At 41.4% G+C, this 22,845-nt stretch overlaps 1 protein-coding gene, 1 non-coding gene and 1 pseudogene across 8 annotated transcripts in view; 2 read left to right on the top strand and 1 right to left on the bottom strand.

Moving 5' to 3' along the window:
- The window catches only part of GREB1L (GREB1 like retinoic acid receptor coactivator), a 245,631-nt gene that overhangs the window by 60,481 nt on the left and 162,305 nt on the right, over window positions 1-22,845 (bottom strand). For 5 of the 7 annotated variants that reach the window (XM_070778848.1, XM_070778845.1, XM_070778847.1 and 2 more), the window contains 5 exons: window positions 10,512-10,640; window positions 6,698-6,814; window positions 5,973-6,092; window positions 4,805-4,942; window positions 3,057-3,242 (listed from right to left, as the gene is read on the bottom strand). In XM_070778848.1, coding sequence (XP_070634949.1) covers window positions 3,057-3,242; window positions 4,805-4,942; window positions 5,973-6,092; window positions 6,698-6,814; window positions 10,512-10,640 — 690 coding nt within the window. The remainder of the gene's footprint in view (window positions 1-3,056; window positions 3,243-4,804; window positions 4,943-5,972; window positions 6,093-6,697; window positions 6,815-10,511; window positions 10,641-22,845) is intronic. The other 2 variants (XM_070778850.1, XM_070778849.1) reach the window with 1 other exon arrangement.
- On the top strand, window positions 15,270-15,375 carry LOC139179545 (U6 spliceosomal RNA). Its single transcript, XR_011563912.1, has one exon. It is a non-coding gene; the product is annotated as a U6 spliceosomal RNA (small nuclear RNA).
- Window positions 20,508-20,680, top strand: LOC139179525 (U2 spliceosomal RNA; annotated as a pseudogene).

Here is a 22,845-nt window from a genome sequence, read left to right on the forward strand (position 1 = left end):
TTAGGACAATCAAAATTAAATAAAATGTTATAGGTTTCTTCTTTTTAAATATGTTTTAAAAATAAACAATTTTGGATAACCACAAGTACACCTACTGTCTAGCACAGGGAACTCTGCCCAATGTTATGTGACAGCCTGGATGGGAGGGGAGTTTGGATGCGTGTATATGTATGGCCGAGTCCCTTTGCTGCCATCATTTGATTGTGCTGTGAAACTATCACAACATTGTTAATTGGCTATACCCCAATACAAAATAAAAAGTTAACAAAAAACCAATTTTAATTTGAAAAAACAAACAAACAGTATTTTCCAGGATTGGCTGGAGCCAGAGGGAAGTAAAAGAATGAAGTCCTCATAAATTTTTCTCTTCTGTATATAGAAAGAGGGCAAAAAATTGGCAATGTTTACACTGGCTTTATGTGTCCATGCCTTCCCCAATCCTTTACTAGGGGAGACCTTTCTTATCACCTGGGAGCCACCAAAGTTTCTGGTCTTCATTTAACTTTACCAAATTAGCACCACGGTTCGCGGCCATTAAGTACACACTTAGTAGTGAGCTCAAAGTGCATAGACTTGTATTGACTGTGTGAGGAGAAGGGAAGGTGGTCGTCTTTTTAAAGATTTCTCCCATCAGAACAAACCACAGCGCAAAAAGCATGTGGCTCTGCCTGCCACCAGCTTCTCATAGGCCATCTGAAGAAGCTGGTGAACAGGTATGTTGTAGGACCCACACCAAACCACGACGGAGTTAACATGTTCTATCAGGCAGCATCACTAATCCCAAACACAAAGGCATTCTGGGAAAATAAAGTCTCAAACACGTTCATGGCATTCTTGGTTGCCTTCAAATTCACTTCTATAGAGTTTTGATCGAATTACTGTTAGGAATGAGAAATGGAGGAAAAAGTATTAAAGTTTAAATGAAGTAAGAGACTTTTTTTTTTTAATTGCCTTGTTTCCAATCACCTCCCATCATTTCTTCATCTTTAGCCTTTACAGCTAAATTGCAGGAGCCTTTTCTCCATTTGATTATGGTCATTTTTCCCCCTTCAAGTACTGATCTCCAGTTACTCAGCCCAGACAACAGGGCTGAAGGCTTTTCAGCTAGAGCTGCCATAATAGGAAAGAACAAGGGTCCAACCAACTCAAGGTCCTCCAAGACTCTGGATTCGCTGATTTCATCATCTACTTCAAAAGACTTTCAGATTGTGAAATAATTGAGACTTATTTTTTTTTAAATGACTGTAGTGGAAGGATCCATTCTTTCTGAAAAATCTTGCTTTTCTTCTTCTCTGTTACATTCAGGTAACTGAGCCATCTGAATATTAGCCCTGTCCTCTTAGGAGTCTGGATTTATTTTTTTGGACGTCTATTTATAATCTATACAATATGTGAACATTTTCTTTCTGCCTTCTTTGAAATTTTTGAAGGCAAAAAAAAAAAAGGACTCCAGAAGAGTTCGTTGAGGAGAAGTGACGTCTCAATGTTTAAAATTTACATGAAGAAAAATAAACAGCTATTTATTTTGGACATTGAGAAACATAATTAATTGGTTGCAAGTAAAACTCTGGATTGAATTGATCCTGAAGGGCAGAGAAGAGTTTTGTCTAATAAAGAGTGTTCTATTTTTTAAGAAAAGAGCTTTTAGTAATTTAAGGGAAGATGTTTTGTTTAGACCATGTAGTTCATTTAATTAACTTGGACTTTGCTTAAATTGTTGCTGAGATTGAAAAAAATGCTATACTGATATGTTTGGTTTGCTATAATAGCATTACTTCATGTGGTCTTGTCTTACTGATCCTGAATGCACCTTGAAGCTCTTTTTTCATCCTGAAACATGGTTGAAAGTCAGTATGTATCAATTGAAATTATGATGTCAAATGTCAGACCCAGGAGATTTTTTATAATTTTACCACCTGCTAATAAAAATGATTAGCAAGTCCCAGATTTATCATGAAAGTGGCTCATGAGATATCTGAAGCCTCACCAAATTTCAAAAGCCCATGTCAAGGCAGATCCTATGTCAAGGCATGCCTTTGGGCTCTCGGGGTACGAAGAGGTACAGCCAAGGCTGCAAGCTGATGCTCCAAGGCTGAAGGTGAAGTTTGTGTGTGCGTGTGTGTGAGCGTGTAACATTGTTTAGCCCCGTGGCTTTTTATCATTTAGCACCAAAGTACTTTAAAACATTAAAAAAAATTCACAAGAGCACAGATAAAATTTTTAATGTGTAATTTTACACCTCAAACATTTTTCCTAAGTAAATCAGTGGTTTGAAGTCATGGAAAGAGTGTATAATTAGGCTGCATATTAGATGGCCCACTGCGGTTTGCAAAATAAAGGACATTGCAATGTAAATGCTGTGGAGCCACTGCAGTATTGTCCGGGCACATGCATACACCCGCCATGGGGCTCAGGAGGAGATATCAAATAGAGGAAGGAAGTGAAGGGTTCATGACCTACGTATCCCTTTACCCTAAAGCCCAGAAGACCTTCCAGGGAGTTCACCACATCAAAGGGATGAAGCTACAGAAGAAAAAAAAAGCGTGTAGGGACAGTGGATAAACAAGATAAAAAGGCCAAGTGGAAAATCGGAAAATAACTGTCTAAGGCAATGACTACATTTGCATTCCAGATGGGAGCTGCACTTTCAGAAAGGTGGCTTGGCCTGAGTTCCCAAGGGAGGTACCCATGGCAAAGCTCTCAGACAGTCTGCCAACATCAACTGCTTTGCAGACCTTAGACCAACATGGGACTGGACGCTAGGTGGAGCAATTTATCTCTGCTAGAACCTGAAGAAGTAAAGCGAGGAGCAAGGGAGGCTAGGTCTGAGAAATGAGGAGAAAAAAGTAGGAAAGAGAAGGAAATGAATAGGAAAGAAATGGAGGAAAGGACGAGGAAAAGTCATAGCGAGTGGGGTTGAAGAAAAAGAATGTTAGAAGCGAAAAAGGAGAAGGAAGAAGTGGATAAAGGTGAGAAAGTGGGTAAGAAAGGAAAAAAGTATGTTACAAAACAGAATAAAAATCGTCACCATCAAATGATTATTGAAAATAGCTTACCCAGCCGTACGAGATACTGTATTGTCAGAAGAATCATGTTTTCCACGCTCAGGAGTTGGCTGCCAGTCAACCCTAATTGTTCCAAATCCTTGTTTTCCAACTGTGGAATCTTGTAGCAGTTCACCAGCAGAGGACTGACAACAATGTCACCAACATTTCCATAGAAATAGGGTAAAGTGCCATAGCCTGCCCCAACAGAAGCAGGTCAATACAGTTCAACATTTCCTCCTGAGGTCCAACCAGGTATATTTGCTCAACTAGGATCCACGATGCCTACCAAAGTTCCCTGACCTCTGAATGGCTACCAAACAAATGACTCAAATGTATCAATCCTAGAGAATTCACTCCAACGCTCTAAACGCTACCCTTTTATTAAATTAGATGAACAGGAAACAAAATACTCAAATTATATTATATAGGGACATGCTAATTAATATCTCTGCCAGAGAGGATTGATGAAAGTTTGCAAAAACATCTCTGTATCCTTTGTAAACCTGCAGGAATAAAATATTTTCAGATAAAATTCCTGATCAGATAAGAAGTCAGAGAATAGACAGACTACTATAACATGCTTACTTCACTTCTTTAGGTTTTCTTTTAAAAAGTTTAAGCTAAACTCATAGATCAACAGCAATATTCTGCCAGTCACAAGTATTAATACTTGGAGGGTCTTACTCTTTTTGCTATCTTAGCTATTGTTGTTATGTTCTCTTCCTGAATGTCAATAAAAGTCTCAAATCATCTTAGGAGTAGATAGTACAAAATGTGTTGAAAATACACACTGTGTTGATGGTCTGGTGGAGAGAACAGTCCCTCCATGAGTCTTTCTAAAAGGCAGACACCAAAGGATAAGTTTTACTTATCCTTCCAAGGCTTAGCTGCACCATGCATGTAACTCGAATGCTCAGTAAGCACTTCCTGACTATATGGAATTTAAACAACTGAATTTCCCCCCAGTGCCTGTAGGTTCAGGGAGCAGCCTGATAAAGAACAGGGCTCAAAGCAAAACTATCCATGTCAGTAGGCTCAAGCCAACTGCAAGAAACAGATAACACCTCACATAGACATACCATAAAGATCCACTGGGCTTAAACACCCTATCTGTTTAGTACCAGGGGTAAAGTCAGCAGTCTTCTGCTGGCCTCGGCTAGCCACCGCACCTCCCCCGCCCGCTCCGCTCCGCCCCCGGCAACAAGGGGACTCTTGATGTGGGTATGAAAGGCACCTCCACTTATCGAGAGCTTAGAAAGGCTCTCCCTCCTACAACTCCCCATGGTTGAGATCTGCAGCTCTGGGGCCTCTTGGTCCTCCTGAGATGGGCCTCTTCACCAGCTCAGCTTGTTCCTTTTCTCTGCAGCCTGGCTCCCTTTGACTGAAATGAGCCCTCTCCAGCTTTGTCTGCTTTCACCCACCCTTCACTTCCCCAGCTCAAAGGTGACTTCTGAGAAGGCTTCTCAGACCCCTCCAAGCAGAATTAAGCTCCCTCTCCTCTGAGCTCTTGGAGTTCTTGGCTGTGAACTCTAGACTCCCCCCACTAAACAGTGCTCTTTGTGGGCAGAAAGACTGCCTTCTTCCTAACTTCTAGTCCCTTGTTTAGTATAGCTTGAAGGAACTGACCAATAAAAGCTGAAAGAATTAATAGAGGCATCCATGAATACATTCACAAATACATGAATAAAGACACATGGAAATAGAGGAGTCCTTCTAGATTCCAGGGGACACAGGCAACTTGGAATTCCTTTTCTTACCTATCAGGATAACTGGTCTAACTCCTGAGTTACTCAGCAGATTTTCAGGAACAATTACAGTTTCCCCTGCAGGAATGGGTCGAGGTTGTAAAATTCCAGTTAATGGGGTCTGTGGAACTGGGGTAGATAAAAGGGACTCTGGAAAAAAAAAAGTTGTTTGACAAGAAGGATTAGATAGGAAGGCTAAATGAAATACAGTTGAAATCAACACAGTGTGACTACCTTTAACATGCAAGTTTTATAGGTCTAACGGCTGTTTTATTAAAGATATTCATGCTTACTGTATAAAATAAGAAGTGAGAGGAACAAACAAACATATCAACCATTATCAAATCGTCTGGAGATAGCTGCTATTTAACATTTTGGCAGTTTTTCCTTTTAGTTGTTTTCCCATATACAGTATTTTGGATTCTGTTTTGAATTTTATCTCTTCCTGCAGTAGATTATCAAGGCATATCTAGTCATTACAGAAAATGTGAAAAGTATAGAAAAATGAGAATAGGGATAAAGTCATCATTAGTCAGTATACCTAGAGGCAATCACAGTACCATGTTGGCACAATTCTTTTTGTAGGTATCATTTCTACATAGTCTTTAGAATTACTTTTTAAACAAACAAATTTTTAAATAACCTTATGTCCTAGAATTGGTATGTTTACATTTGTCTGCGTTTTATATAGCAAGGTAGATGGGCATTTGAACATTTTAACTGTAGGCATCAAATGGCCACAGTTGGGTATTATAAGGGAGAAAGAATCAGTTGGATTTCAGGATTCTAGTCACAGACTGAACCATTCAATTCAGAAATAGTAAGTACAGGTCATGTAAGGAACCAGATCACAGGAGAAGACATCTAACACCACTATTCGCAGTGCAAGTCCAGTCATGCTCTGGGATGGTGGGCTGGTAGCATCATGCCCTCTGTAAAGAATGGCTTATGGATACTGTGGGATACAACAAAGCCAGATGGTGACTCAAGATCTCTCATGATGGCTCATGTGCTTGTTCGGATGGCAGATACGATGGGGACAAAACATCAGCTGCTAGAATGCTGGACGCAATTGTTGGTAAAGGAAATGTATCTTCAAGGGTTCATGGAAAGGACAAGATTAGGAGATACCTCTGCTAATTTAAGGAAACTTAAAACCCATCTTCTGTTGAAATCTTACCTGTTCTTGAAAGAGGGCGAACTGTAGGAATAGGAACAACTAAACCAGGTTGGGGGATGGGTGACCCAGGATACCATCCTCGGTGTCGCTTCTTTGGTGGCCCAGAAATGAACATGGTAGCTGAATGCAAAAAGAAAGATGAGGCTCGTCCTTAGTGATGGAAGTAAGGAAAGAAGTCAAAGTAACACAGGACCTTTACTATGATTATACTCAGAAAGTCGAAGTCATTTTTCTAGAGGTAAGGATAAAATTAGAAAAAGTCACATACTTACAATACCATCTACAACTGCAGGCTGTTTCATGATGGACAGTTTTACCCAAATTATTTCATCTGATTCTATCAACAACTCCATGAAGTTGCAGGACAACTACACTGTTAACACCCATTTCATAGAGAGTGAAGGAAAGGCTCACATTTACCCAGGGTCACATAGCAGAGATGAACTTTGAACCCTGTAATTTGGTCATCAAAGCCCATGACTTTTAAAGATACATCTTATATATTTGCTTCAGTGTTATTTCCTTGGTAGGCCCATCCTTGTAGAATGGGCAGTAGACACACAATTGTAATTGTTCATACCAATCATAAACTTTCAAAATATTGCACGAGAAGCTAAGGAAAAACTGGGAATACCCTGCCAGACAGTTGATCATTCCAAACTCTTTGGAGCACTTCTTCCATAACTGAGTTGCATTATTTCAAAACTCTAAGATGGGTATGGTACCTTGGTCTCCCGAGGCAAAGCTAGGTCTTGGTGACAATGAATAATTCCCTGGGCGGGCTGGCGTGGAGCTAGACGCACTGCTCTTTCCTCCATGGCTACTGTTTCCGTTAGCAGCATCTGTGGTACAAAAGAGGAGCCACTCAGAACAGAGTCTGGGCAGGACACTGCTTTCTGTGACGCTGCAACCGTACAACAAACCACGCACCCTAGGATTCAAAGACATCCCACTGACAGGACAGCTCAGCTGTGCAAAGCCAACTACAACCATCAGAGGAGTACCTTCAGTAACATGAACTATCACCCCAAATAATTTTCTAGGACCCTAAATCATCTTTTTTATTTATTTAGTTTTTTGGCTGTGGGGCATGTGGGGTCTTAGTTCCTTAACCAGGGATGGAACCCATGCCCCTACAGTAGAAGTGCAGAGTCTTAACCATTGAACCGCCAGAGAAGTTCCCCCAAGAGATCTTTTAGAATCATTTTCAGTGATGTCTTTGGAGATGGTGGGTGGAAAGAAAACTTTAAAAAAGACCTTTATCATGGAAATTTTCAAACATATATAGAGAGAATAGTATATGAACTGGGTACCCACCACCCAGCTTCAACATTTATCAAGGTATGCCCAATCCTGTTTTATTTATACCCCCTATCTCTTCTCCCCCACCCTACATATGCACATATGGGCTCTGGATTATTCTGAAGCAAACTCATTTATCATATCACTTCATCCATAAATACTTGTGTATGTGTTTCTAAAAGGACTCTTAAAAAAACATAACTGTGATATTGCTTTATACTTAAAATCAACAATAATCAATAATTTCTTAATATTAAATACCCCATCAGTATTTGAATTTCCCCCAGTCATCTCAGAAATGGCTTTTTACATTTCTTATTCAAACTGGGGTTCTAAAAATATCCACACATTGAATTTAGTTGCTGCTGCTGCTAAGTTGCTTCAGTCGTGTCCAACTCTGTGCGACCCCATAGACAGCAGCCCACCAGGCTTCCCTGTCCCTGGGATTCTCCAGGCAAGAACACTGGAGTGGGTTGCCATTTCCTTCTCCAATGCGTGAAAAGTGAAAAGTGAAAGTGAAGTCACTCAGTCGTGTCTGACTCTTCGTGACCCCATGGACTGTGGCCCACCAGGCTCCTCCATCCACGGGATTTTCCAGGCAAGAATACTGGAGTGGGGTGCCATTGCCTTCTCCGGAATTTAGTTGCTCTGTCCCTTAAACCTCTTTTAATCTATAAGATTTTCCTTTTTCATTTTTTTGCTTTTCCTTCAAGACTTTTTTACATTAATTTTTATTAGAGTATAATTGCTTTACAATGTTGTGCTAGTTTCTACTGTTCAGCAAAGTGAATCGGCCATATGAATACATATATCCTCTCTGTTTTGGATTGCCTTCCCATTTAGGTCAACACAGAGCACTGAGAGCACTGAGAAGAGCTCCCTGTGCTATACAGTAGTTTCTCATTAGTTATCTATTTTATACACAGTATCAATAGTGCATATATGTCAGTCCCAATCTCCCAATTCCTCCCACTCCCCCCCACCTTTTTTTTTTTCTTTCTTGCAATTAGTTTGCTGAAAATATAGCAGAATTTCTCATTTTCTGTATTTTGCTGACTGGATATCCATGGTGTAATTTGATATCTCCTCTAATTCCTAAACTAATCATCAGATATAGATGCTTGCTCAGATTCATTTGATTTTTCTTTTTTTTCTGACAAGAATACCTCCTAAGTCTTGTATACTTCCATTAAGAGAGGCACATAATAGCGAGTTTGTTCGCTTCTTGTGATGCTCAGATTCATCAGTGGGCTTAAGAGTTGTTAGCCTAATCCTCAAGTTATAAGTTGTATATTAGCCTTTCATGCTATAGTTTTAGCAACCATGATGGTTACCACCAAGATCCATAATTTCACTCACTATTCCTTTAGCTGTAAAAACTTGGATTCAGTTTGTTCCAGTCTATAATCTAACCAGAAGACAGATTCTGTAAGAACTGTTGAACCCAAGTAAGAACAAAAGTGGCCTGGATAAATTATGACGCCTAACTGTTGGAAAGTTGCCAACAATAATAGGTTCCCTTTCTCATTTTTCTTCTACTTCTCTGACCATTTCTTTTTGTTAAACACTGCCATTTTCTAGGGTTCTACCTTTAGTTCACAGCTTGCCTTACTCTACATTTCTCTTTGATTGATATCATTTACCGTGGCATGCTGGTGGATCAGCTTTACACCATTAGTCCTGCTTTCTCTCTATGACAAATTAAATGACTGTTGAGTGGTTCCATTTGGATGCCTCATCGTTATTTCAAACTCAATATGTCCTAAATTGAACTCATCATCTCCTGGGGAGACTGCTACCCCTGCTGTATTCCCAATGTCAAGTAACAGAACCAACCATTAGCCCAGAAAGATGGACATCAACCGAGACCCCTTCTTCCACTTGACGCTCCCATTAATCAGTCGAGTCTGCTCATTTCACATCCTGAGTAGTTCTCCAATCTATCTCCTCCTGCCCTACCTGATTTTCACCCTGGTAAAAGACCTCATCATTTCTCACCCAGACTACTGAAAGACCTGCAACTTGTACTGTCATCTCTTTTTGCTGCCCAAACGATCTAGTCAAATTAAAAGAAGACTATGTCACTCCCCTGTGCCATAAGTTATAGAGTAAAATTCATGCTTCTGAGTCCGAGCTCCTATGATCTTTCCCTTGTCTGAAAGTGAAATTGCTCAGTCACATCCAACTCTTTGTGACCCTGTGGACTGTAGCCTGCCAGGCTCCTCCATCCATGGGATTTTCCAGGCAAGAATACTGGAGTGAGTTGCCATTTCCTTTTCCAGGGGATCTTCCCAACCCAGGGATTGAACCCGGGTCTCCCACAGTGCAGGCAGACTCTACCGTCTGGGCCACAAGGGAAACTTCCCTTGTGGGGATCGTGCTTACTTCCTGCTATTCCCTCAGTTTTATATTGTATGTTTCTAACAAGTCCAACCTGCCAGAGGTTCCTGCACATGTAATGTCATACTGCTTCTCTCCTTTTCCTTTCAAGCTTTGCTCCTGCTTCCCCCTAAATATGAAATGTCTTTCCCCTACTCTGCTATACAGTGAACATCTCCTCATAGCTCAAGACTGCACTCCTTTAAGAACTCATTCTTAATTTCTCCCTAAAAGGCTGTGCTAAACACCCCTCCTCTAGGAGGTGCTCCCCTTAGGACATTATGTATTTACTGTGACCCCAGGGACTGTAGCCCACCAGGCTCCTCTGGCCATGGGATTCTCCAGGCAAGAATACTGGAGTGGGTTGCCAGGCCCTTCTTCAGGGGGTCTTCCCAACTAGGGATCAAATCCATGTCTCATTACGTCTTCTACATTACAAGTGGGTTCTTTACCACAAGCACCACCCAGGAAGCCCTGTATTTATTGCAGTATACTGAAAACATCTCACAGGTCAATCTCCTCTACAAGGTTACAAGCATATTAGAGGTCAGGGATTGAGCATTATTTATCTTGGTATCCCCAGTTCCTCATCGTAGCAGGCACCCAAGAAATGTATATTGAACAGAATCAATCTGTTTTGTCTCCCCTGTGTGCCAAATGTCCACTGACTCTTTTGGATCTAACAGAGAAAATGCAAAGCTTTGTATAATAATGTCTTATTGTAGACAGCCCCACTTTTGCCTTCAGCTGGCAAAGAAGGATCTTCTGTTTTCTTCTACCAAATTGCTAATTAAACTTCTCACAAGTCTTTTGTAGACTATGTATTCACCAAAGAAATATAAGTGAGGAAAACATCACCTGCGGCAAAAGTCTTCCCTACAACCTGCAAAGACAAAGCCAGTGGCTTCACAACATTCTTATTCCGGGTCAGGTCCTGAGCGCCACTTAAATTGATTGCAGAATTAGCTGGACTGAGAACCGGTGAATCTTTAAAATGAAAGAGGTTGTTCAAATTAGAAACTAGTTATATATGCAGGAAGGAAGTCAATTCAACAAGAGTGAGCCGAGAGAGAGTAGACTGTAGAATTACAGTTTCCCCCTTGATCTATTTTAAGAAAGTCCATTTCGCTGTACATCAGTTTTATTTTCTTTTTATGTATTTAACAAACACTAACAGGTACAATGTGCTGGGTCATAGTCTAAGCACTTTAAATCTATCAGTTCACCTAATTCCTATATGAACTCAATGAGGCTGTTACTATTACTTCAGATGGTGGTAGCCATTTAACTTGGTCAAAGTCATATGACATGACATTGAAGATATGATCATGTGCCATACTAAAACTGTCTCTACAGTTTCCTTCAAAGTCATATTTTTATGAGATATATTTATCTCTATCCAGATAAGTTTATCATTTGAAAAGTATTATGCAAGCTAAGTCATTGTAATGTTGAAAACACAACTTGCCTTTGAAGAAAACGTGTGTTAATATTTGGAAATAAACTAGAATTTCTACCTATGTAATACCAGGGACATCCAAAAAAAATCCCTAATTGGATTCACAAAATAATTCAGCACAGAAAAATCAAATGCCATTTCAGAGGCAGGCTATGTGAGAGATAGAGACTCCAGCCAACTAGAGTTTTCTGAAATGAATATAACAGACCCCAAGTTCCTGACTCTATAGGCTTCCCCAGTAGCTCAGCGGGTAAAGAAAAAAAAAGTGAAAGTGTTATTCGCTGAGTCATGTATTCGCTTAGTCGTGTCCGACTCTTTGTGACCCCATGCACTGTAGCCAGCCAGGCTCCTCTGTCTATGGAATTCTCCAGGCAAGAATACTAGAATGGGTTGCCATTCCCTTCTCCAAGAGATCTTCCTGATCCAGAGATCAAACCCAAGTCTTTTGCTTGGCAGGCAGATTCTTTACCATCTGAGCCACGAGGGACCTGCAATGCAGTAGACACAGGAGGCGTGGGTTTGATCCCTGGGTCGGGAAGATCTCCTGGAGGAGGAAATGTCAACCCACTCCAGTATCCTTGCCTGGAAAATCCCATGGACAGAGGAGCCTGGTGAACTATAGTCCACAGGGTCACAAAGAGCTGGACCCAACTGAGCAACTAAGTGGGAGTGTGAAGCCCCTGACTACACCAGCAGAACAGTGTATCAGGTAACACAGGAATCCGTCAAAGGAACTACGAAAACTCTGAGAGTTTAAAACACAACGTGTTCTGAAGAGCAGGACTCTGATGATGCTACATTAGAAATTATCTAAAACATTAATGCTCATACCACAATGTGATTCCCGATACATCTAACCAGTGCAGAAGAACTCAAAAGACTGAAATGGTCCCCTACTGGCTCAGGAGAGTTCATATTCCTCTCTGCAGGTCTAACGTACACCATGGAGTGATTTTAATGCCTACAGGAAGAATAGAAGCCAGCAACTGCACACACAACATTATAAAGTCTCAGAAAACTGAAGACAGCTCAAGTTTTTCAGGTATTAACAGAGGACCGTACAGGACAGGAGTCCCAGGTAACTATCCCATGCCACTACACAGGTTGGTCATTATGTTTCAGGCCACAAATATATTGTTTGGTGCAAGATTTGTTGCTTCCTAGTTTACACTTAGAATTTTAGCATATTTCTAACAGTCCAGGTAAGCATACAGGTGAAATCTGGTTAATAAATTTTAAGTGGTGGTAATTTTTTCAAGTCAGTGAATTCAGATAAGCACAGACCATCAGGTACAAAATGAATGTACAGAAATATGCACAAGAATAAAGAAACTGACTAATAAAAGCTCTTCCTTACACCATATATAGAAATTAACCAGAAATGGATTATAGATCTAAATGTAAGATAAGAGCTAAAACTATAACACTCTTAGAAGAAAACACAGGAGTAAATCTTCATGGTCTTGGCTGAGGCAGTCATTTTTAAATGTGACACCAAAAGTGCAAGCAACAAAAGAAAAAATAGATGAACTGGACTCCATCAGGATACAATAATGTTGCGCTTCAAGAGACACCATGGAGAGACCATTGAGAGACACCACCAAGAGAACCAAGAGACAACTCAGGGGAAATATTTGCAACTCATATATGGTAAAGGACTTGTATCTAGAATGTATAAAGAACTCTTACAATTCAATAATAGAGAGACAAATAACCCAAGTAAAAAATGGGCAAGTTGTTTGGAATAGACCTTTCTCCAAAAGAAGATACACAGGTAGCCAATTAGCACATGAAAACATTCTCAATATGATTAGTCATTGGAAAAACACAAGTCAAAACCATACTCCCAACATACAGTAGGATGGCTAAAACAAAGTAAAACACAACACAGCAAAACAGTGTTAAGTATTGACAAGGATATGGAGAAACTGGAACCTTCACACGTTGCTGGGAGGAATGTAATATGGTACAGCCACTTTGGAAAATAGTTCCTCAGGGACTTCCCTGGTGGTCCAGTGGCTAAGCCTCCATGCTCCCACGGGCAGGGGACCTGTGTTCGATCCCTGGTCAGGGAGTTAGATCCCACATGCTGCAACTAAGAGTTCACACACTGCAACTAAAGATCCTGTATGCCACAACTAAGACCCGATGCAGACAAATAAATAAAAATATATACATTTAAAAAAGAAAATAGTTGCTCAGATGGGTATACACAGAGCTATGACTCAGCAATTCCACTCCTAGGTATAAAATGATAGCCAAGTAAAAACATATGCCTGTGCAAAAATCTGTATACAAATGTTCATAGTAGCATTATTTACAACAGCCCCAAAGTAGAAAAACCTAAATGTCCATCAACTCATAAATTGATAAATGAAATGTGGTATATCCATAAAATGGGATGTTATTCAGCAGCAAAAAGAAATGAAATACTGATATACACTATAATGTGGATGCATCTTGAAAACATGATGTCAAGTGAAAGAGGCCAGTCACAAAAGCCACATGTTGTGGGCATATAGTCAGAAAGCAGTTAGGCACTAGATAAGGTCAGAGTGAACATGAATCCTTTTATGTTATTCCCTACTCTTTACCATCTTGCCCATGCTTGTATTCTTGAACTTATCAGGTGTTGGGATATTCAGTGTTTAACAGTGCTTTTGATCAACTGGGAGCAGCCCCAATGTCCAAAATGCAATAGCCTTTGTGATCTTGCTCAGAGGTGAAGATGAACTGTAGGCCGTTGTGCAGAAACTGTGCTTAGACATTGAGTAAACAGCTGATTACCTGGCCCAATTGTCACCAAGACCCACTTATCTTTACCAGTGAACTTGTAAACATGGGAGCATTTGAAAACTTGGAAAATTCCTTGATCAAGTCACAGCTCTGCTCTCTATGTGGTAGGATTTTATAATTTCCTGTTTCTCCTTTCAGGTCATGAGCTCCTTGATGGCATTCCCAGCTTCTGGCACAAGGTCTGCCACATCATGGCTAAAGAAATAGAGTGACAAAAAAGCCACAACAACTTCCTTATCCTCTTTATGCAATAGCTCAATCTGTTAGCCCAAGATCACTGGGGGAAAAATTGTTTTTTAAAGGGAGTCATTTAAGTAGCAAGTAGAAAGACTTTGGATTCTGATTTTGTCAATTACTCTTTTTTTTTTTTTTGCCAAATATTAACCTTTTCTGAGATTCTGTTTTGTGATTGGCAAAATGATTCTAAAACCTGCTTCACTGTAGCAATTAACATGTTTAGCAAGTTTCCAGTGTTCATGTAGGGCTGTGAGAGTTGGACTGTGAAGAAAGCTGAGCGCCGAAGAATTGATGCTTTTGAACTGTGGTGTTGGAGAAGACTCTTGAGAGTCCCTTGGACTGCAAGGAGATCCAACCAGTCCATCCTAAAGGAGATCAGTCCTGGGTGTTCATTGGAAGGACTGATGCTAAAGCTGAAACTCCAATACTTTGGCCACCTCGTGCAAAGAGTTGACTCATTGGAAAAGACTCTGATGCTGGGAGGGATTGAGGGCAGGAGGAGAGGGGACGACAGAGGATGAGACGGCTGGATGGCATCACTGACTCGATGGACATGAGTTTGGGTGAACTCTGGGAGTTGGTGATGGACAGGGAGCCCTGGCGTGCTTCAATTCATGGGGTCGCAAAGAGTCGGACACAACTGAGCGACTGAACTGAACTAAGAACACAGCAGATATTCAACAAATACTTGTCTTGCTCAATCTTATTAAGGGGCTTCCAGATGCTCGAGACTTTAAATCTTTACAAGCCCTCTTTTAGCCCTTGGTACCTGTATTAAACTTAGACCGTACAGACTTCCCTGGTGGTCCAGTCACTAAGATTCTGAAGTCCCAGTGCAGGGGGCCCAGGTTCAATCCTTGATCAGGGAACTAGATCCCACATATCACTGCAACTAAGACTTGGTGCAGCCAAATAAATATTTAAACATAGACTACATAATTTGCTTCTTTCCTGAGTGTAGTACTCTGAACCTATTTTCACATTCACACTGGCAATTAGAATAATATTCTTTTAATAAGACACAATATTTCCACTAATGCACGCTGAGGCTGCATCATTTATTTATGTCAGTCATATTTTACTTCTGACTTAATGGGACTAGCATTTAATTAAAACACAATCCTTTGCTCATGTCAGCAGCACATATACTAAAGCTGGAATAATACTGAGAAGATTAGAATGGCCCCTCTCAAGGATGACACACAAATTTGCGAAGCATTCCACTTTGGCGCTTTTTAATATCTTCAATGTCTACTTGGCTTCTTGAACATATGAGATATGTTTAATAAGTGTTTTGACGTCCTTTTCTGCTAATTCTGACACCTCTGTCTGTTCCGGGTTGGTTTTGATTGATTAAAGACTCTCCTCAATATTAATCGTGTTTCTCTGCCTCTTTCAACGGGCTTCCCAGGTGGCTCAGAGGTAAAGAATTTCGCCTGCCAATGCAGAAGGTTCTGGTTCCATCCCTAGGTTGGGAAGATCCTCTGGAGGAGAAAATGGCAGCCCACTGCAGTATTGTAAGGCTTCCCTGTTCTTCACCATTTCCCAGAGTTTGTTCAAACTCATGTCCATTGAGTCGGTGATGCCATGCAACCATCTCGTCCTCTGTCATTCCCTTCTCCTCCTGCTTTCAATTTTTCCAAGCATCAGGGTCTTTTCCAATGAGTCGGCTCTTTGCATCAGGTAGCCGAAGTATTGGAGCTTCAGCTTCAGCATCAGTCCTTCCAATGAATATTCAGGACTGATTTCCTTTAGGATTGACTGGTTGGATCTCCTTGCAGTCCAAGGGACTCTCAAGAGTCTTCTCCAGCACCACAGTTCAAAAGCATCAATTCTTCGCTTTATGGTCCAACTCTTACATTCATACATGACTACTGGAGAAACCATAGCTTTGACTATACAGCCTTGAGTAGTTTCCAGATGTGCATGCATCAGCTGACCCTACATTGAACATTTCAGGGAAGTTTTTACACAGTGCTGGGGATCTCTCTGTGCGGCTCTCTGTCTTCTGGTACTTGGCCCAATGAACTTTACCTGCTTTGGTTCCTTCTACTCAATTTAGGGGACCTATTGGGCTCCACCACAGTTCCCCCTCTCTGGATCACAGACTGGAAACTAGCAGGTAAGTGGGGACAATGCTAAGACTCACATTATTTGCTTCCTATTGCTCAGAATCAATGTCGTTTGTTGCCTGAAGGACAGTGTCCTAACAACTGTTTTTCATGTAGTTTTGTCTCCTTTTTCCTGGTTGTTTCAGGTGGTATGATAAACTTAGTCCCTTTTTATGCATTTTGGCCAAAAGTGGATATAGAATTGATCTTTATGGTTTTTTTTTGGGGGGGGATGCTTTTTTTAATTGGAGTATAATCACTTTACAATGTGTAGATTCTGCAGTATGACCAAGTGAATTAGCTACAATATACACATATCCGCTCCTTCTTGAGCCTCCCTCGGCCCTCCCCACCCCACCCCTCTAGGTCGTCACAGGCGCCAAGCGGTGCCCCCTGTGCTATACGGCAGTTCCCACTGGCTGTCTATGTCACACACGGTAGTGTATATACGTCAATGCTACTCTCTCAGTTCATCCCAGCCTCTCCTTCCCTGTGTCCACAAGTGCTCTCTACATCTGCGTCTCTATCCTGCCCTGCAAACAGGGTCATTAGTATCATTTTCCTAGATGCCGTATATATGCGTTAGTATATGGTATTTGTTTTTCTCTTTCTGACTTACTTCACTGGGCATGATAGACCCTAGGTTCATCCACATCACTACAAATTACCCAATTTTGTTTCTTTTCTTCATGGATTTTCAACCTTAGTCCTCCCCTCTTATCTTCCCATTCCTCTTGCCTTTTACTCTGTTCTTGAAATTTGAGGTAATTTATGAATATTATACAGAATTAGAGGTAATATCATCTTTGTATAACCCAGCAACTGCCTAATAAAATTGTCAATAGTGAGCAGAGAAAGTTCAAATTCTGGTTTTGTTACCTTCTAACTAACTGTAACTTAGATGCACATGTGTTAGGTTCTGGTCCTTATCCCTACACAGAATGCTGAAGAAAGATCAGTGAAAACCAGATCTTTCTACTGACCTGTACATTCGACTTCATCCTGAGAATTTTTAGTGCTTAATTATGAAAAGAGGAGAGTGAAAAAGTTGGCTTAAAGCTCAACATTGAGAAAACGAAGATCATGGCATCTGGTCCCATCACTTCATGGGAAATAGATGGGGAAACAGTGGAAACATTGTCAGACTTTATTTTTGGGGGCTCCAAAATCACTGCAGAAGGTGACTGCAGCCATGAAATTAAAAGATTCTTACTCCTTGGAAGAAAAGTTATGACCAACCTAGATAGCATATTCAAAAGCAGAGACATTACTTTGTCAATAAAGTTCCATCTAGTCAAAGCTATGGTTTTTCCAGTGGTCATGTATGGATGTGAGAGTTGGACTGTGAAGAAAGCTGAGCGCCGAAGAATTGATGCTTTTGAACTGTGGTATTGGGGAAGACTCTTGAGAGTCCCTGGGACTGCAAGGAGATCCAACCAGTCCATCCTAAAGGAGATCAGTCCTGAGTGTTCTTTGGAAGGAATGATGCTAAAGCTGAAACTCCAGTTACTTTGGCCACCTCATACGAAGAGTTGACTCATTGGAAAAGACTGATGCTGAGAGGGATTTGGGGGCAGGAGGTGAAGAGGACGACAGAGGATGAGATGGCTGGATGGCATCGCTGACTCAATGGACGTGGGTTTGAGTGAACTCTGGGAGTTGGTGATGGACAGGGAGGCCTGGCGTGCTGCAGTTCATGGGGTCGCAAAGAGTCAGACATGACTGAGCAACTGAACTGAACTGAACTGAATTATTAAAAATGTAACATAAAGGAAAACTCAGAAATAGAAACAAACATGTTAAAATATCACTTCTTGAAATACCATATGACATCCCTTATATGTGGAATCTAAAAGGAAATGATACAAATTAACTTACCTACAAAACAGAAAGAGACTCACAAACTTAGAAAATGAACTTATGGTTACCAAAGGGAAGGGACAGTTAGGGAGTTTGGGAAGGTGATACACACACTCTTATATTTAAAATGGATAACCGACAGGACCTATTGTATAGCACATGGAACTCTATTCAATGTTATGTGCCAGCCTGGATGGGAGCAGGGTTTAGGAGAGAAGGGATAAATGTACATGTGTGGCTGAGTTCTTTTGCTGCGCATCTGAAACTATCATAACGTTGTTTGTCAATTAATTGGATATACTCCAGTAATTTTTCCATGATATAACAAAAATACCTATAGAGTTTAATATTTTTAAAACAGTAATTTTATTTATGTATTTGTGTTTGGCTGTGCTGGATGGATGTGCTGCATGGGCTTTTCTCCAGTTGCGGTAAGCGGGGGCTACTCTCTAGTTGCGGTGGGTGGGCTTCTCACTGCAGTGGCTTCTCTTGCTGCAGAGCACAGGCTGTAGGGCACACGGGCTTCAGTAGCTGCGGCACGTGGGCTCAGAAGTTGCGGCTCCAGGCTCTAGAGCACAGTCTCAAGAGTTGTAGTGCCTGGGATTAGTTGTTCCATGGCATGTGGGATCTTCCTAGACCAGAGATCAAAACCATGTCTCCTACATTGGCAGGCGAATTTTTTAACACAGCCACCATGGAAGCCCTAATATGTTTTTTTTTTTTTTTAACCTTAATAGGATTATTTCCTATGTGGTTGGACAGTGTCCTAATTTCTTTGACATCTTTGTCCTGTGAATATGCTATGATTTCTTTGTTTCTATATTAAAAGGGTGCTTCTTTTCTGTTCATCTAAAGGATAACTGCAGTGAATATCTTGAGTATCCTTTTAGGTTATTTTCTTGGCTAAGGCCTCTGAAGTGAGATTACTAGAGTAGAGGATATAAATATTTTTAATGGTCTTGTTATGTATTGCCAAATTGCTTTCTTAAAAGGTCATATTGAGGCTTCCCTGGTGGCTCAGTAGTAAAAAATCCACCCGCCAATGGAAGAGACATGGGTTTGATCCCTGGGTCGGGAAGATCACACTTGCCTCAGAGCTAAGCCCATGCGACACAGCTATTGAGCCTGCGCTCTAGAGCCTGGCAGCTGCAACTGCTGAAAGCCTGTGAGCCCCAGAGCCCGTGCTCTGAAATAAGAGAAGCCACTGAAATGAGAAGCCTGTGCACCACAGCTAGACAGTTATCCCCATTCTCCGAAATAAGAGAAAAGCCCTCTCAGCAACAAAGATGGAGCACAGCCACAAAAAAAATTATACATTAAAAAAAGAAGTCATATTTCTGTCTACCTCCATCAGCCTGAGATTGTCAGTCTTATTATATGCTTGCCAGCACTGTATATTATCACTTAAGATGGGATATTGTGGTTAATATAACTGATGAATGACTTTTCATTGTCATGACTTGCAGTTTCTTTATTTCTACAAAGTGTACCATTCCTCCTTGTACTTGCTAAAGAGTTGCATTTTCTCTTTTGTGAGCAGGAGTCTCAAAATCACTACGGCCCTGTCTCAGAGAAGTTTGGTCATTGACTTTCTTCACTCTCCCTCCCATTCACTCTTTGGATGTTTATTGAGAAGCATTCCCTCTTCAGATATTTACTGAGCCGCTTCAGCAGGCCAGATATGATGCCAGGCTCTGGGGATAGAATAGGGGAAGAAGGCAAAGACACAATCCCTGCCCATGGAATCCCTGCCCATGGAAAAGCCTATGTGTTCCCAGTATCTAGTTAGGAGTGGGCAGATCTGCCAGCCCAAGGATTCCACCACATGTGGAAAAGGGAAATTGTGTTTTGGTACAGGGATAATTTGAATATTCATGAGGAACTAAGCTTAGAAAAACCTGCTAGAGGAACTTTGCTTAGTCTGACCTTAAGGAAGTTTAGTGGCTAACGGACAAATCGAAAGAGGAGAGGTACACTTAAATGATACAGCACTTTCGGTCTCTACATTTAAGATATCTACAATATCTCCTTAAAGCTTGACACTTCTGCTTGCTGCATTTAGATTCTTCAGCGACCCGGAATTGATTTTTGTGGATAGAGGACAATAGGGGTCCAGTTTCATTTTTTTTTTCCACATGGGATACCCAACTTCTGAGCATCATTTGTTGAAGGGAAAGGTTCTGCTGATCTGCAAGTCACTCTGTTAAGTAGGAAACACCCAAATGTCCTAGGAATCTGTTTGGGGACTTTCTAATCTGTTTTGCTGCTCTCTGTCTATCCCTGCACCAACTCCACGCTGTCTTTATTAGGGAAGCTTCATGAGGGTGATATACGACGATAGGCCAGTCCTTTCATTTCTTATTGTTCTGACTGCTTTAATACCGAAGCATAATCACTTCTCAGCCTTTGGGCTAAGATTAAGTGTAGTATCTGTCCTTATCAGTTTAATACACAAGCATAAGACAGTAAGGGGTTTACATTACTTTGAGCCATCAGTTGCTCATCTAGAGGAAAACCCCGTTCCATGGACTGTACATTCGTCTCCAATAACAGAGCTAACTTCTCCACTGGGCAAGAGAAGGCACAGTGCCTCAGGTCCATTAACACTTATAGGCATTCATGAACATATTTTAATTTCTTTTAAAATTAGAAGAAAAAGATGAACTTTTGGTCAAAGAAAGCGTCTTAACATTTAATGTTAATATATTCATCTTTGGGGCTTCCTAGGTGGCGCTAGTGGTAAAGAACCCACCTGCCAATGCAGGAGACATAAGAGACGCAATTCGATCTCTGGGTCGGGAAGATTCCCCTGGAGGACGACATGGCAACCCACTCCAGAAATCTTGCCTGAAGAATTCCATGGACAGAGGAGCCTGGCGGGCTACAGTCCACAGGGTCTCAAAGAGTCGGATACAACTGAAGTGACTTGACACATACATGGCATGCATGCATATTCATCTTTATATTAATACCAATGCAGCCATAAAATGGAACTTTAAATACTTAAGGCAAATGTATCCAGGGCCTAAGACAGTCATAGATTCATATCAGGTCCTACCTAATAGCATCTTCTTAAAAATGACACTATCAATCCCAGGGGCAGAGCTTAGGTGGCCCATCTGCATCCCAGCTGACAAGCTAATTTTTCCTTCTAATGGTAGATGAGCATACCATCTTCAGTTGGAAAAAGAGTACACACGAGCAAATTAACAATCCCACAAATGCTAATTTAAATAAAAATGGAATTCAAAAATATTTATTTCCAGGCATCTGCCAGGTACTAGGGTGTTCAGTTCAGTTCAGTTCAGTCGCTCAGTCGTGTCTGACTCTTTGCGACCCCATGAATCGCAGCACACCAGGCCTCCCTGTCCATCACCAACTCCCGGAGTTCACTCAGACTCACATCCATCAAGTCGGTGATGCCATCCAGCCATCTCATCCTCTGTCGTCCCCTTCTCCTCCTGCCCCCAATCCCTCCCAGCATCAGAGTCTTTTCCAATGAGTCAACTCTTCACATGAGGTGGCCAAAGTACTGGAGTTTCAGCTTTAGCATCATTCCTTCCAAAGAAATCCCAGGGCTGATCTCCTTCAGAATGGACTGGTTGGATCTCCTTGCAGTCCAAGGGACTCTCAAGAGTCTTCTCCAACACCACAGATAAAATGAGCCTACAGTTTCTAGCATATAAAAAAATATAGATGAGGACTTCTCTGGTGGTCCAGTGGTTAAGATCCACCTTCCAATGCAGAGGACATGGGTTCCATCTCTGGTCCAGGAAGACTCCACATGCCACAGGGCAACTAAGCCCATGCACCACAACTCCCATGCTCCGCAACAAGAGAAGCCATTGCAGTGAGAAGCCCACACACCACAACTAGAGAGTAGCCCCCACTCACCACAACTAGAAAAAGCCCTCTTGCAGTAACGAAGACCCAGCGTAAGCCAAAAATACATAAATAAAAATTATTTTAAAAACAATTTAGATGGTTAATAAATCATCATTGGGAGAATGGCACACAGTTCAGTTCAGTTTAGTCGCTCAGTACTTCCAACTCTGTGACCCCATGGACGGCTACACACCAGGCTTCCCTGTCCATCACCAACTCCCAGAGTCTACTCACACTCATGTCCATCACATCAATGATGCCATCCAACCATCTCATCCTCTGTCATCCCCTTCTCCTCCCACCTTCAATCTTTCCCAGTATCAGGGTCTTTTCCAATGAGTCCGTTCTTCCCAACAGGTGGCCAAAGTATTGGAGTTTCAGCTTCAGCATCAGTCCTTCCAATGAATATTCAGGACTGATTTCCTGTAGGATTGACTGGTTGGAACTCCTTGCAGTCCAAGGGACTCTCGAGAGTCTTCTCCAACATCACAGTTCAAAAGCATCAATTCTTCCGCGCTCAGATTTCTTTATACTCCAACTCTCACATCCATACATGACTACTGGAAAAACCATAGCTTTGACTAGACGGACCTTTGTTGGCAAAACAATGTCTCTGATTTTTAATATGCTGTCTAGGTTGCTCATAGCTTTTCTTACAAGGAGTAAGCGTCTTTTAATTTCATGGCTGTAGTCACTATCTGCAGTGATTTCAGATCAGATCAGATCAGTCGCTCAGTCGTGTCTGACTCTTTGCAACCCCATGAATCGCAGCACGCCAGGCCTCCCTGTCCATCACCAACTCCCAGAGTTCACTGAGACTCACATCCATCGAGTCAGTGATGCC

The sequence above is a fragment of the Bos indicus genome, chromosome 24, assembly GCF_029378745.1.
Source record: "Bos indicus isolate NIAB-ARS_2022 breed Sahiwal x Tharparkar chromosome 24, NIAB-ARS_B.indTharparkar_mat_pri_1.0, whole genome shotgun sequence".
Lineage (NCBI taxonomy): Eukaryota > Metazoa > Chordata > Mammalia > Artiodactyla > Bovidae > Bos > Bos indicus.